General features: G+C 40.8%; 1 protein-coding gene and 1 long non-coding RNA gene across 5 annotated transcripts in view; one reads left to right on the plus strand and one right to left on the minus strand.

The window, feature by feature from the left end:
- LOC138419676 (uncharacterized) overlaps positions 1-16615 on the plus strand; it is a 71490-nt gene that overhangs the window by 3271 nt on the left and 51604 nt on the right. For all 4 annotated transcript variants that reach the window (XR_011249016.1, XR_011249013.1, XR_011249015.1 and 1 more), the window contains exon 2: positions 12949-13248. This is a non-coding gene — a long non-coding RNA (uncharacterized lncRNA). The remainder of the gene's footprint in view (positions 1-12948; positions 13249-16615) is intronic.
- On the minus strand, positions 2031-13665 carry GCSH (glycine cleavage system protein H). The gene is made up of 5 exons (XM_069552527.1): positions 13319-13665; positions 9838-9917; positions 8326-8389; positions 2913-3044; positions 2031-2162 (listed from the first exon to the last, which is right to left on the minus strand). The coding sequence occupies exons 1-5, from the start codon at positions 13641-13643 to the stop codon at positions 2065-2067; spliced, it is 699 nt and encodes a 232-aa protein (XP_069408628.1). The 5' UTR covers positions 13644-13665; the 3' UTR covers positions 2031-2064.

A 16615-nucleotide genomic window follows, 5' to 3' on the forward strand; every position in this document is an offset into this window, starting at 1 on the left:
TCTTCTGTCGCCCCCTTCTCCTGCCTTCGATCTTTACCAGCATCAGGGCCTTTTTCAATGAGTCAGTTCTTCACATCATGTGGCCAAAGTATTGGAGCTTCTGCATCAGTCCTTCCAATGAATATTCAGGACTGATTTCCTCTAGGATAGACTGGTTGGGTCTTCTTGCAGTCCAAGGGATTCTCAAGAGTCTTCTCCCAACACCACAGTTCTTCAGCACTCAGCTTTCTTTATGGTCCAAGTTTCACATCCATACATGACTACTAGAAAAACCATAGCTTTGACTAGACTCCCATTTGAATATATATATTTGGCTACATCACACATGTTGTGCAGTCTTAGTTCCCAAACCAGGAATTGAACCTGGGCCCCAGCAATGAAAGTGCCTAACTTTCATTACGTAGTCAAAGAGTCCTAACCACTGGATCTCCAGGGAATTCCCTTGTATTTTTATGGTAACATACATTTGCAAAGGAACTGATAGTGAATCAGGAAATGTGAAAACCCTAACCATAACTTCCAGCTTTTATCCTTTCCATCACCTAATCTGTGAAATGGTGGTAGTTATGGATATGCCCTACCAAGCTCTGGCTATCGTAAAGACCAAAGACGGTAATACACAAGAGCACCTTTAAAACAAAATTTAATTATTTAGACTAAGATGAGCAATTATTACTCATCCCTTTCTAGTTCCAAAGTGGGGGGAAAGGGGAAAAGTCACTCAGTCGTGTCTGACTCTTTGTGACCCCATGGACTGAGAAGCCTGGTAGGCTACAGTCCATGGGATTTTCCAGGCAAGAGTACTGGAGTGGATTGACATTTCCTTCTCCAGGGGATCTTCCCGACCCAGGGATCGAACCTGGGTCTCCTGCATTGTAGGCAGACGCTTTACCCACTGAGCCATCACTGACAGGCAGCTCAGCAGTGATAGGGCTACTGGCTTAGTCCTGGAAAGAATGCATCCATTTTACAGAGGAACAGAAAAGGCTTGTATGTTACTTATCTATCTACATACTCTAGGTTCTCGTGTTTGCTCTTTATTTACCAGAAGACAGTAATGCTTAAATACTTCCCTTCTCCAGTATTGGGAAAATGATAGAAGAGTTTGTTCTTACTGTATGCTATGTTGGCCACAAGTTTCACTGTGTCCACTTCTATTCCCATTACTTATGTGGCTTAGCTTTCTTAAGGTTGTCATGTACCAGACTGGTCACAATTTCACCTTTTCTTGTTTTTACTCCACTCTTGTAATTTAGCATGACAGAAAAACAAGGTCAGTGATTTCTTTTTCAATACATTAAAGATAATAAAAAAATAGTACTTGATGTTATCAGGCAATTAGATCTTTGTTTAACAAAAGCCAGGTTTGTGACTAAAAGGAAACATTTTCTTGGAACTTTCTCATTGTCAGCACTTAAATTTCCTTTAAAAAAAAAAAAAAGAAAAGACTTCCCATAAGTTAAAATTAGCATCTTTATAAATACTAGGAAACATACTATGAAATATTAACAGCAGAACAAAATTCATGATTAAGAAGTTGAATATTTTATTATTAAATTGTTTATTCTTGTGCAAGGCTGTTACTTCACTGTATAAAAATAGCACCAGCAAACACAGTATATTGCAAAATTAAGATAGTAATATTCTTCACTGGACACTATACAACTAACAAACTTTTCTCCACTGGCAGTTATTTCTAGTGGGAAGATAATTTTGACCCAAATCCAAGGATAGCTGTAAGCAAGTTACAGTGTCATATAAGGTTTAAGATAACCATGTTATCCTTGAATTACATAATTTTTGTAATTAGTTTTACCAGAGATAATTTCAGGAATTCTGAATATTATAACTGGAGCCTAGCCTAAAATTCACAGGATGCTGTGGAAAAGATGCACCATGTTTATCTGAAGTCATTAGAAAGGTAAGCGGTATTTTCTTCAGGAAACATTGTTACAAGTAGTTTCTTTTGCTAAAAGTTGCTTTTTAAATATCTATCCACCACTAATTTAAGACAACTATGCTAGATTAAGTTGTTTCAAAGTAGTTTATTTAGGGGTTCCATTTTCACTCCTCAATAGATTTTATGTATTTCTCATATGCTTCTTCACTCATTAGTTCATCTAGTTCTGAAGGGTTACTGAATGTCATCTTGATCAGCCAACCTGCAACCAAAAAAAAGTATCATATTCCAAATCACCTTTTAAAAGAGAAAATCACATAAATTTTAACCTTAAGAATTAATATTTCTTACATATAATAACGATAAAGGACCAGAAGAAATTGTACCATCATGGATTAAGAAATCTGAGGTTGTAGTTAATAAGCATTAACAACTTTACACAGGGATCCAAATATACAGGTATATAAAATAAGGAACACCAAGACTATAACTACTGAAATTAATGGCATTAGAAAGCATTAGAAGAGAGAAGTAGGTGATAGGAAATAGGAAACTACAACTTAATGCTAATTTTGCATTTTATTGGCTGTTTGACTTTACCAAAGAAATCCTTTGAGAATTTCATCTATGAAAGGAAAAAAACTGCTACTAGCTTACCTTACTACATTATGAAGAAGATGAAAATATGAGAAAACAATGCAATAAATATTGTTAACCATCTTTATCACAAAATGTGATTAGATCTTTATGACTGAAGAGGTAAGTACTTTGAAGTGTTTACAGTGAGTCTACAACAACACTAAGAACCCTATAAAATTAGGCAATGCTTTTATTGAGAGAGATCCAAAATATAACCTAACCTGTGTTTTTCCTTTATAAAGCAGAATATCTATTTATTATAATACCAAGAAGTACAAAAAGAAATCACAGTCAGTTAAAGATTGCTTTATAGTCTAGATTAAATGTTAACTGCAGCAAACAATCCTTAAAAAAATTTTCAGCAACAACTTACCATCTTCATAACACGACTTGTTGACAAGTCCTGGATTTTCTGCTAGAGCTTTATTAATTTCAGTTACTTCTCCTGATAGAGGAGAATAGAGTTCACTAGCAGCTTTCACACTTTCCAAAGCACCAAACTCCTCTAAATTGAGAAAATTAAAGAAAATATGAAATGTCAAGTTAGTGATCCCAAAATACAAAATAGAGAAAAGTGATCACCTCTATAGTCATAATAAAAAGACTAAATATCTTTAAATAAAACCATAGGTTTTGTCATGCAAGATCTTCACTTATACAATTTGTAGCCTGACAACATTGCCCCATCCAAACAGCACAGTGTAACTAGAACACAAGTAAAAAATCATAGTTTTATTTGCTCAAGGGGTCAGAGGATTGAGTATGGGCCTGCCAAAGTGAAAAAGTAGTCAATATAAAGATCTCCAAATGTTCCACAGACCCACATATTGGAATTAGCAGAGAAATCGCAAAACAGCTGTTACAAAATCACAGTGAGTGAATGTTTGGGGGAATACCTGCAAAAAACTAATAATTTTTAAAATGGACATTCTAGAACTGGAAGACCTATCTAAAAATATTCACTAGATAGCACTAATAGTTGACTGGATACAGAAGAAAGGATCACTGAACATGAAGAAAGACCATCTAAAATTGATCTGAACTGAATGTGAATATAACATACCAGTTTGTGGGGGTAGAGCTAAAGTAGTACTTAGAAGGAAATAATATCTTTTGTTCAGTCACCCTGTCATGTCCGACTCTTTGCAACCCCATGGACTGCAGTGCACCAGGCCTCCCTGTCCCTCACCATCTCCTTAAGTTTGCCTGAGTTCATATCCATTGCACCCATGATGCCATCCAGACATCTCATCCTCTGACACCCTATTCTTCTGCCCTCAATCTTTCCCAGCATCAAGGTCTTTTCTAATGAGTAAGCTCTTTGCATCAGATGATCAAAATACTGAAGCTTCAGCTTCACCATCAGTTCTTCCAATCAATATTCAGGGTTGATGATTTCCCTCAAGAGAGACTGGCTTGATTGCCTTGCTGTCCAAGGGACTTTCAGGAGTCTTCTCCAGCACCATAGTTTGAAGGCATCAATTCTTTGGTGCTCTGCCTTCTTTACGGTCCATCTCTGACGACCTTACATGACCACTGGGAAGACCGTAGCCTTGACTATACAGACCTTTGTTGGCAGAGTATTGACTCTGCTTTTCAACACACTGTCGAGGTTTGTGATAGCTTTACTGCCAAGAAGCAATCGTCTTCTGATTTCATGGCTGCAGTCACCATCTGCAGTGACTTTTAGAGCCCAAGAAGAAGAAATCTGTCACTACTTGTCATGAAGTCTTAGTTTTCAGTGTTGAGTTTCAAGCCAGCTTTTTCACTTTCCTCCTTCACTGTCACTAAGAAGCTCTTTCATTGCTCTTTGCTTTCTGCCATTTAGAGTGGTATCATCTGCATATCTGAGGTTGACGTTTCTCCCATCTTTTTTTTTTTTAACTGAACTGGGTGTTAGTTGCGGTACGCAGGATCTTTAGTTGCAGCACGCAGGTTCTTAGTTGTAGCATATGGGATCTACTTTACTTGACCAGGGATCAGACCCAGGCCCCGGCCCCCTGCATTGGGGAGCACAGAGTCTTAGCCACTGGACCACCAGGAAAGTCCCTTTCCCACCTATCTTGATACCAGCTTGTAACTTGTCCAGCCCAGCATTTCTCATAATGTGCTCAATGTATAGGTTAGTTAGACAAACAGTGACACTAGACAGCCCTGTCCTATTCCTTTCTCAATCTTGAACCAATCCGTTGTTCCATACAGGGTTCTAACTGTTGCTTCTTGAACTACATACATGCTTCTGAGGAGACAGGTAAGATGGTATGGTATTCCCATCTCTTTAAGAGCTCTTCACAGTTTGTTATGATCCACACACTCAAAGGCTTTAGTGTAGTCAATGAAACAGAGATAATGGTAATATCTTTAGGTTTTATTTAAAAATAACATCTTAAAATCAATGACCTGGCTTCTAAAGATACTAGAAAGTGAACAAAAGAAGGCAGTTTATAGAGAAGAGGCAACATTTGAAAGAAGCTATGACACTTTTGATTCTTAAAAAAAAAAAAAAAAAGACTTTTAGGGACTTCCCTGGTGGTCCAATGGTTAAGAATCTGCCTGCAGGGGTCATGGGTTCAATCCCTGATCCAGAAAGACTCCCACATGCTGTGGAGCAACTAAGCCTGTATGCTGCAACTACTGAGCCCATGAGCCACAACTATTGAAGCCCATACACCTAGAGCCCATGCTTCGCAACAAGAGAAGCCCTGGAATGAGAAGCCTGTGTACTCCAGCTAGAGAACAGCCCCTCTTACCCACAACTAGACAAAAGCCCTTGCAGCAACAAATACCCAGCACAACCAACAAAAGCATCAAACTAGATTTTAGCTGCCACTCATCGCAAGGGAGATGGCATTTTACAGTATAGATAAAAAGTCAATTTAAGAAAAACCGTGGAAACCAACAAACCCATAAATTTCCAGAAGCGAGAAAACGTTAAGTTGGAGGAAGAAAATAAAGCTATGAAAAAATAAATGAAATGGAAAATAGAAAATTTAGCATTGTAGAATTCTACATAGTAGAAATTCTTTCAAGAGATTGATAAAATTGATGAAGAGCTAGCAAGACTGATGCACATTCTTTCAGAAAAAGAGGTGGGAATATTTCTAAACTTATTCTATGCACCAGATAGAACAGATTCCAAAATTTGACAAAGCCATTTTAAGAAAAGACCAGTATTTCTCATGAACATAATGTAAAAAAACAGCAAGTCAAATTCAACAGTACATTTTAAAGAAACAGTTCTTACACAATGACTACCAGGAATCCAAGGTTGGTTAAACAGTCAAAATGAATGTTTAACATTAAAAAATGAATCATTCATTTCATTAACAAGAAAAACCCTTCAGACATGTCAACAGATGGAAAAAATTCAACATCCACAAATGATAATCTCGGCAAACTAGATATAGAAAGGAACTGCTTCATCTGATAGTGGGCATCTGTGAAAACTCCCACAGCTAAATATACCTAATAATGAAATGTTCAATCTCTATGAACCTTGGTATGGACCTGAGTTGCCCTTTCTCAGTTCTCAGTGCCCTTGGTGGTGATTTTGTGGTAATCACTGCTGTTGCTGCTGCTGCTAAGTCACTTCAGTCGTGTCCGACTCTCTGCGACCCCATAGATGGCAGCCCACCAGGCTCCCCCATCCCTGGGATTCTCCAGGCAAGAACACTGGAGTGGGTTGCCATTTCCTTCTCCAATTCATGAAAGTGAAAAGTGAAAGTAAGGTTGCTCAGTCATGTCCGACTCCTAGCGACCCCATGGACTGCAGCCTACCAGGCTCCTCTGTCCATGGGATTTGCCAGGCCAAGGTACTGAAGTAAGCTGCCATTGCCTTCTCCTAGACCAAAATAAATACCTAACATTTCAATTTATTAAGAGGTCAGGTCCAATACTTAGAAGGTTTTTATATCCTAGCAATTGAGTAGCAGTTTAAAAAAAACAAACACAGAAATTGAACAAAAACAGAATTTTCATTCTTAATTACCATTTACAGATATAAGTGTGTCTGCTGCATATTGTATAAGTTCTCCATCAGGAAATCAGGTCATATCAACCAGTGCCCAACCTCATGTTCCACACCAACTGTGTAGTACTTGCTTCAAAGATACATTACCCAAAGTAATAGAGTAAGATTCAATATTGAAATTGTTAACTTAACTGAATCTTAGTTTGTGCTGTGCCCAACAGATGTTAAAAATTAAAAATATCCCATAGCACCTCATGTTACTGGGGTATATAATCTGGGAACTATGAAGACAGACAAAGATATCTTAGAGAAGACACAATGTTTTATACATAAATATGAGAAAATATTCATAAAATACATATTTGAAAAAGGTTTTATATCTAGAATTTATAAAAAATGCTGAAAATCAATGATAAAAAAGATAAATTAGACTAGAGACTTCACAAAGATGTGAGTGGCAAAAAGCTGATGGAAAGGTGAACAATCTGTCACTAGGGAAATGCACATTAAAACCACAATGAGATATGTTGTACATGGAACTCTCTGATACTGTTGGTGAGAATACAAATGGTATAACCACTTCAGCAAACACAATAGGATACCGCTGGCATAAAAAGCAAATTACTGAGCACTTAATATGAATATCTCAAACTCATGACAATAGACAAAAGAAACCAGGCATAATGTCGTCTGATTTCTTTTAAATGAAGTTAAAGAATAGGCAGAAGTAATCTATGGTGACAGAAATCAGAGAAGAGGTTATCGTTTACCAAAACTGTTTGGATTATACAGTTAAGAGTATATAGTTAATACCTAGATCTAGTTAAGATCTAGATCTAGGCATTTTCACCATATATAAATTTCATTATCAATTTAAAAAACACCTTTGGCAGAAAGTTTAAAGCATTCATTAGTTTAAGGAGGTTACTCAACATATATTAATGGAAATTTTAAAATTAAGCATTAAAAAAGAAAACAACTGATGTACAGATAAAAAGATAGTTTAAACAAGATAAATGATATGGAAAGTTTAAGCAGAAAAAGATATGGCAAATATTGTCAAAGATATTAGAAAACAGATATTTAAATTCTCTAGCAGTGTCTTAAACATGTCAAGGAGCCCATGAATAATAATACATGTGGTTCCACTGCTTGACATTTATCAAGTACTAATCTCCATGGTAAAGAATCCACCTGCCAATGCAGGAGACATGAGTTCCATGCCTGGGTCAGGAAGAGGAGGAATGGCAACCCACTCCAAGATTCTTGCCTGGAAGATCCCATGGACAGAGGAGCCTGGCAGGCCACAGTCCAAATGGTTGCAAAAGAGTTGGACACAACTTAGTGACTAAACAACAACAAATCTTATGCTGGATGTTATGCTAATTCCATTTAATCTTTACAACTACTATATGAGGCAGTTATTATCCTAACTCACAGATGAGATCTACATTAAGTAATTTCCGCCAAATCGCACAGCTGATATGTTGAGGGGCCTGGATTTAAAACCAGATTCTGACTCACGAGCTCATGTTCTGATATTCTTTACTGCCTCCAAAGAAAAACAGATTTTATTTTTTAAACTTAAGAGACCTCAGCTATATCACTAATGCATCAATGTGTGGCAGGGATGGTGCTAAAAGCCATTTCTCTCTACTTCCTACCTTCCATTATAAAATATGAAAATGTTCACTATTCTTCACTATCATCATTCCTTACAGCTAGGGATGGCAATAGGATGCAGACAAGTTATTATTCAAGATAAAGAAAACTCATGGCATGAATCATGACATACCAAGATGAGAAAAACACTCACCTTGTTTGTTCAACTTTGTCCCAACTTCAGGCAGACTACAGTAAACAACATCTCCCAAAGCTTCCTTTAAAAAACAAAAACAAAAAAATCTCTAAGAGATCAAATTAAACCTAGTAATTAGGAACAAGCCAAGCATTTAATCCCTTTAATTCAAATAGTATATACTTTACACTTGAGGGATCAAATTCTGTTTTTTCTTATAACCCTTTAAAAATGCAAAATTATTCTTACCTCAGGATTTGCAAGAAAACATGCCATCAGCGGGCCCACAGGTGGCAGTGACCCTTGTCACCAACCATATGCCCCTGAAAAGATGACTAGCTCCTTTAAGAACAAACACACTTTGTGCTTTTCCACTTCTGCAATTTTACTGAGGACATTTCTCCTATTGATCTGCTGACTAATCAACAGTGATCTCTCCATCAAGTTGAGTGGGTTACAACCCCTTGTACGATTCAGGTCATCCACCACATATTGTTTTGCATGTCATTTTCCATGTTAAGTGATTTCCCCTCATAAAATTGAGGAGAGGAGGACAATATTTATACAGTATTTCACAGAGCATTCTGTACTGGGCCTCAGTAGGTACACAGATATGCCCACAAAGATACAGCTGTCATTGATTCTCAGTACATGAGATCCCAGCATTTCTGAGGAATACCATACCCTCCAATCAGTTAATATCCCCTCTCCCCTCCCCACCCACAGGTCCAGTTGAAAAGTCACTGATCCATATTGCTGTTTGGCTTCTAGTTTTCTTTTGAATGAAGTCGCTCAGTCATGTCTGACTCTTTGCAACCCCATGGACTGTAGCCTAACAGTCTCCTCCGTCCATGGGATTTCCCAGGCAAGAATACTGGAGTGGGTTGCCATTTCCTTTAGGAGATCTTCCCAACCCAGGGATTGAACCCAGGTCTCCCACATTGTAGGCAGACGCTTTACCATCTGAGCCACCAGGGAAGTCCTGGTGTAGTTTTCTAGTATTGTAGTTTTCTTTTACACAATATCAAACTAGAGGCTCAGTGGCAATAGTGGAATTAGTTGAGATAAACTCTAAATAAAAAGTTTATCTTTGTGTAATCTGTGCCATTCTAGGTGTTCCCTCTTCAAGTCCCCAGGTCATGTGTGAAAGTGAAGTGGCTCCCACATTGTAGGCAGATGCTTTACTGTCTGAGCCACCAGGGAAGTCCTGTGTATATCAGGTCATGTGTATATCACTATTATCCACAAAACACTAACACTCCAGCCCTTTTGCTTGCTCTGCTGCTTTCCTTAACTGCCTCAATATGAAACAAACATTTCCCTTTAATTTATTAACTGTTAACCTTTTAATCTCTTAAAACACTATACACTTTCCTATGTTTTTCTTTTTCCACCTATGACAGATGTTCTTCTAAGGGCCTTTAAAGGGCCCAAGATACTAAGGGGCAGAATAAACAATTTTTAAAAGATAAAGACAATGGAATTTAGGCAAGAGCAGACTGTTTTAAATATTTCAAGACAATCTAGTACCTGTGCAAAATTGCTGATTCCCACTGTTCCAACACCATTTTCTGTTGTTACCCATTCGTGTTTTTCTGTGAATTTCCGCACTAAAATAAAGACCAACATTTCAGAAAAGCAGTGGCATCACTTCTTTAAAAGCATTTTTTTTTTTCCCCATATCAATGCTATCAAAAGGCAAGGCCTTCCCAGTATCTGTTTGACTTATTGACACTGTCATTCAATAGTATACTGCCCAGGACGAAATAGATCATATGAAAAGACACATCTCAACAGTGGTATTATTTAGGCAAAGATGGCTTGATGTAAATACCTTTGGATCTTTTGGCGATTTGATTATTTGTACTCAACATTACTCGGTCTAAATCATACACACAAATACTGGAGCACATTTCAAATGTATACCTATCCATTACTGATCTGTCTTGCAGAAAGAAGTCTGTCCCTCTGAAGAAAGAGTGATGACGTTTTGGGAGCATAAAGACTGCTCATAAATGATTTAACCTAAAAAATAATGTGCCTCTTTAGGTAGAGCTGTATCAAGAATAAAACTGACCTTGAACAATTATAACTTGACTAAGTTCTTGATTCTACTTTAACTGAATTCAAGTCGGCCCTTGAATAAAGTGGCTACCATCATTATGAGAAGCAAATTATACCATCAGAACTCAGTTGTCACCTCAGAGCTAAGACATTAACTGGTAGAAAGGCAAGCTCTGCTCAACATTCACTGGACAGGTTAGCCCTTGGCTTTATAACCTGCTTCTTTTCAAATACAAGGATGGCCAAACTACTCAAGGATTCCTGGAACAAAGACCTACCAAAATTTGAGTGATATGAAAAAAATTACTTAGGAATTAATAGTACTTGCTTAAAAGAATAAAAATTTTTATAAAGCATATCTTCTTAAATATATACCACATTCTGAAGTGAAGCAGTTTTCCAAAAGTACAGAAATTAATATGAAAATGGCTTGTTAATTTCAATACTGTTTTAAAAGTATTGCTAGTTCACTCTTACCCCAACCCAAAAGATAACTGTACTTAAAACATTAAACTCTCTTGATTACACAGCTCTGATACATAGCAGAATGTAAATAAAAAGTATTAATTTCCACCCCCATCATTAAATAACTTGAATATCATACTCCTCAGTGGAAGAGGTTGCAAAATCTCACCGTCAGTTGCTCCGCTCCACTTCAAATTACTGAATGCTTCAGGTCAATCTGATGTTTCCCTAAGGTTAAGGTTTGTTTGTACTTAGTGTTCTGACTGCAACCCACTCTCTCCACTGCCTTTTCTTGACTTTCGATCTCAGCTTAGAAACTTCCTGCCAGCAGCCTTATCTAGCTCTCCAAGCCTGGGTTCCTGGGCTGTCCAGTCTGCTCCCCCAGCTCTCTGCACCTCTCCCCCCAACACACTCATGGCGCTTAACATGCTACAGATACAGCTCTTCTGTCACCTTCCCCCAGGGAGTAGACCAAGCACAAAGCAAGCAAGAGCAGGGTTTATTGCATTCGTAGCCCCAGTTCTAAACACTGTCCTTGGCATACAGTAAGCAATCAAAAGTTGGAGGGAAGTAATTTTTTAAAGTGTAAGAAGATTCTGAGCAAAACATAGAGTATATAGTTATCTGGCTACAGCACTCAATTCTCCCTAACATTCTGTGACAATTCTAGAACTAGCAGTTTAATACACTTTTTTATAGAAAGGACTGGACAACCATAAATATGACTTCTCTGAGACTGTCCTGACCTTGGTCTTGCCATCTTGCCTAATTGTAAAGATAATCTTGAGGAACAAGAGTTCTCAACATTCAGTTTTAGCAACTGAGCAACCACAGTTTAGAGGAAAAGGCAGCAACATTGCTAAGCTAAATGCACCCAGGTCCTGTTAGCCTCAAAGGCCATTAAGTCTTTATACCAGGCCACGAAATTTAGGCTAAAAACAATGATTGGTACACAATTCTCCTTTAACCCCTGGCCCAATGGAAGGAAAAGTGAACAGGAGATTTGGTAGTTTTGAGTCTTGAAAACAATGGGTTTTAGCCCATTTAGAAAATAAAGTGTTTTGAGTAATTTATGAGAACTTTGTATTTTCCCCCCTTTCAAAGTCACTGAATCAAATACACTAACATTTGATCAATTTTCTGCTGATTCTATACACTAACATTTAATAAGTAACATTATCAAGTACTTACTATGTATCAGGCTATACGTACAGCAGTTACATTGTTTCATTTCATCCAACAAGTCTGTAAAGTAGGGATTATCATTTCCATTTTTTCCAGCGAGGGAAACAAGTGACCACCCAAGATACAGGAAGCCAATGGAACTCAAGTCTCTAGTATTGAAAACTTGTGTTCAACCAGATCATGGCTATTGATATCTTGGGCAATATTTAACTAGTTAACAGGACAATGCAAAAAAGTAATACTGAACTAACCAAAAAAATACAGGCTTTTAAGTCAGTTATCTGAGAAATGCTTTTCCCTTATATTCAAATTAGTAATGTATTGATGTATGTAAATTAGTAAGGTACCTTGAGAGATCTGAGAGATTACGGTGGGCGGGTGGGGAGGAGATAAGTAAGCTTCGTTATGTTTGACTTAGAACTAAATTTATCAACTTTTCTAGTCCCAAACAGGTTTCTAAAACAACGAACTTAATGAGACAACAGCCACCAGACCTGTGCTCCGTGCAAGTAAGAAGCCGGAGTTCGCGAAGAGGTGCACTTGGTGCCTCACGTTTTGGTGCATTAACTACAACAGTTTTTGCTCTGCGTTCACTTGTGCTGAAGTAGCACAGATGGCCAAGATATTTAAGGGCAAGTCTCCCAGTTACTTCAAGCCCGTGTATGTAAGGCCTCGTTTCAGCCCAACACACATTCACGACTATACTTTATATACGACGACACAGACTTTAGCAGAACGTCCTCAGTGGAACCCAGGAGACTTTATCGCACTGCTTTAGGAAATAGTTGTCTGCAACATTATGCTAGCTTTAGCTGGTAAAACTAGACCCAGTGCTTTAAGTTTCAATAAATGCTCTTGCTTTTTATTTCAGAACTTACAGTGACGATATGCATAGCAAAGTAAAGCCTATTACTTGTCCTCACTCAGGGTGCACGATGCTCACAAGTGCGAGGAACCTAAGGTCACGAAGGAGCTCAGCGACCTTGCCCAGGTCTGCAGCAGCGAGCGGCCGACGATCCTGCCAGAACCACCCTGGACACGGCGGCCGCGCCAGTCTTCAGTCTCCCCGCCCCCTCGCCCCGGCTCCCAACCCGCAGGACAAAGGCTGCGGGGCCGTCCAAGCAGCTCCGGGAGGTAGCAACGGCGCCGCAACACGGGGTCCCAGCAACAAAAAACGCGCAGAGGTCGCCTCGCTGGACCCGGGCGGCCCACGGCCGAGGACCCGAGGTAAGGATCGAGGCCCAGCCCCTTTCCCCCGAGGCAGCCCGGCTCGGCCCACGTGCCCTCCAGCACCTACCCGACAGCAGAGCAGGGCCGGTGCGCAGCGCCCGGACGGCACCCGCTCGCAGTCCCCAGGGCCGCAGCGAGCAGGGCGCGCTGGGTGCCGAGATGGCGCGCAGGCTGCCGACCGCGGCCCGCACGCTCCGCACCGCGCGCAGCGCCATGTTCGCACGGGTGCAGAGGGTCTCCGCGCGGCACCTAGAGCACCCCGGCCGGCGGGGGCGGGGCGGGACGGGGCGGGGTAGGACTGGGCGGCCCCGGGCCGGAGCGAGCCGGAGCGAGCTGGCTCGCTGGGCGCGGGGGCGGGGCCCCGGGAGGGGCGGGGCCTGACAGGGCCGCATGCGGGAGGGGCGTGGACGCTCGGAAAGCCCTGAGGCCCGGAAGGGGCGGTGGCGAGGGGCGGGGACTGGCTTGTGGACTAGGCGGGCCAGGCCGAGCTGGGCGGGGCGTCGAGGGCGGGGCGTCCCGGGAGGGGTGGGACCACGCCTTCAGGCGGTGCTTCTGGGCGAGTGAAAGCTGTAGGTCAGCATATGTGACTTCCAAGACCCACCCAGGCTCCAGGCAGGAGTGGTGTTCTTGGGTCCTCGGGGAGGCAGGGTGCTCCCAGTCCTGTTAAAAGATGAGGTCTCCACCTTCTAAAGAGGATCAAGGTCACCCAGAGCAGTATTCATAGCAGATCCAAAGAATCATTCCAGCCGAAGTTGGTTGTTGGGCACTGGCCAAAGGTGCGCTAACACGAATGCAGTTTCTCTTTGACTTTTTGAAATATTGAAAACTTTATTACTTTGCATATTCCCCAAACCCTACAGTCTCCAAAGAGGGGAGAAACCTAATCATGAAGCTCATAGAGGGGCAAGGACTTGTTGAAGGGTCAGGAGTGGCTTCTGGTGGAGTCTATACTGCAGGAGCTACTGCAGTAGCAGTCGAAAGGCAGAGAGTTGAGACCCAGCATGATCAGCTCCTTGCTTAAGCAGTCCTGTGACTGAAACTTTGGGAGAAAGCAGAAGACATGTCTCACCCAACCCAAGGAGGCAGAAAATTAGGTTTGGGAAAAGACCTCACCTTTAACACAGATTTTGTGGAGTAGGCAAGAATCAGCAAAGAAACACTGGAGTGAGAAACACCTCAATATCCACAGTGTCAGTATTACAGGGTATACCTTGAAGTATATGCGTGTATGAGTATATGTGCGACTATATGTGTGTGTGTGTTTGGGAGACCCAAATGTTGCGCTGAGATTCTGCCTCACAAAACTGGGGATGTCAACACATCTGTGCAGTAGTTTGCAGGGGCTGTCATGCTCCTCTGAGTTGTCTTTTCCTCTGAGTACACTGAACCTTTGTTATGTGCCTGGGAGGGATGCACTACCTTTGTAATCCTCACCAAACCCCTACTGGTAGGTATTATACTCATTTCGTAGATGAAGAGCTGGAGGCTTGGAAAGGTTAACTAACTTTTCCAGGAGTGGAATGAGGGAGACATTCTATGGTTTAAGCAAACTAGGTGTCAGTAGCAGAACTTGCTCATCAGTCCAATTTGCAGTCAACTGCTCTTAAGCTCAGTTCTACTTGCCACTGTTTGGGATGCTGACTGATTCACAGTGCTGTATTCTAAACTCCAGATCTTGGTTAACTTCCATAATGTCAGTGTTCTGTTTTTATTGTTTTGTTGCAAGTCACTTCAGCATAATGCAAGCCATCCCCTAAAATATTTATTCCCAGCTTCAATAACTCATTTGATGCAAAGAACAGGGTCACTTATCAATCTGTGGGCTATGTCATGGGCCCTTATGCCAAAGCAGTAGGAAGTGTGTCTTTTTTTTTCTTAATGTAACAAGCATTGGGGATTAAAATTTTTTTTTCCATCTGATTATCTTTGTAGCATCCATGGCTTGAGATGTGAAAGGTCATCTCATTATACAATTGGTACAGGCACCTGGAAATTTAGGTGGTCATTTCTTTCAGGTGTCTCAAAGTGGTCTGCTCATCTCTTTGTGACAGTCCCTGATGGCTCAGAGGTTAAAGCACCTGCCTCCAGTGTGGGAGACCTAGGTTCGATCCCTGGGTCAGGAAGATCACCTGGAGAAGGAAATGGTAACCCACTCCAGTATTCTTGCCTGGAGAATCCCCTGGACAGAGGAGCCTGGCAGGCTACAGTCCATGGGGTCGCAAAGAGTCAGACATGACTGAGCGACTTCACTTCATTTCACTTCATCTCTTTGTGCAGATATATTTATTTCTCTCACAGAAATACAATGGAAGAAGTTTACAATTTGATATTTACAGTCAATAGAGAAGTGGAGTAGTTGGAAAAAGAAATGAAGAATTTATAACTAATCCAGATCTTAGAACTTTTCCTGTTTAAAACAAACAGACAGTATGTGTTTGGGTTGATTTCTGTGCCATATTTTCAGAAGACATGTGTACACTTTGCTATGAGTTATTTGATGAGTATCTGAAAATGTAGCTCATGACAAAATACATAATGGATGATGGGTTTTGGGGTGGACAGAAGATAAATCCCCCAAGGTTTTATGTGCATTGTCATGTTATGTGTCTCTTTGTTTGTAAAGGATCCTGGCTTTTCACTGTTAGTAGTAGAGTGGGATCCTGGTTCAACCATCATAAAAGAAAATTTAAGCTCTCATCCAGATAGAAGGCTGGCAGTAGTTCAGCTTCATTGTTACACTAGCTATTTAAAGACCTCATCAAGTATGCATGTTCCTTTCATCTTTCTGCTCTGCCATCTTCAGATTGTACCCCATGGTCTCAAGGTAGCTGTCAGAGTTCCAGCAGTCTTATACCAGACAGTGTTCAGCAGCCCTTGAGCTCATCTCTTTTTATTACCAAACTGACCTTTCCCAGGAGTGTCCCAGAGACCTTTTTTCAAAATTTTCATTGGCCAGACTGGATCATGCTGCTGCTAAGTCACTTCAGTCGTGTCCGACTCTGTGCGACCCCATAGACGGCAGCCCACTAGGCTCCTCTGTCCCTGGGATTCTCCAGGCAAGAATACTGGAGTGGGTTGCCATTTCCTTCTCCAATGCGTGAAAGTGAAGTCGCTCAGTTGTGCCCAACTCTTAGCAACCCCATGGACTGCAGCCTACCTGGCTTCTCCGTCCATGGGATTTTCCAGGCAAGAGTACTGGAGTGGGACTGGATCATGTGGCCAGCCTAAATGGCTCATTGTCAAGGGCTATTATCAAGACAGATTGAGATTTACTTTGAGGTGGCTGCAGCCTCACCTTGCTGTGTGTCACATGGGGTAAGGGTAGTGGCTACTTGAATAAATCAGGATTCTGACAGCAAGGAGG

Source organism: Ovis canadensis, chromosome 14 (assembly GCF_042477335.2).
Source record: "Ovis canadensis isolate MfBH-ARS-UI-01 breed Bighorn chromosome 14, ARS-UI_OviCan_v2, whole genome shotgun sequence".
In the NCBI taxonomy this organism is placed as follows: Eukaryota; Metazoa; Chordata; class Mammalia; order Artiodactyla; family Bovidae; genus Ovis; species Ovis canadensis.

Bases quoted from the DNA above. Each gene is read 5' to 3' on its own strand.
- GCSH (XM_069552527.1), bottom strand. From the start codon at position 13,643: ATGCGGCCCTGTCAGGCCCCGCCCCTCCCGGGGCCCCGCCCCCGCGCC. The intron at 8,390-9,837 runs GTACTAGATTGT...TGTTTTTTAAAG, and splicing joins GAATCAGCAATTTTGCACAG to GAAGCTTTGGGAGATGTTGT. The intron at 2,163-2,912 runs GTAAGTTGTTGC...TTTTGGTTGCAG, and splicing joins CAAGTCGTGTTATGAAGATG to GTTGGCTGATCAAGATGACA.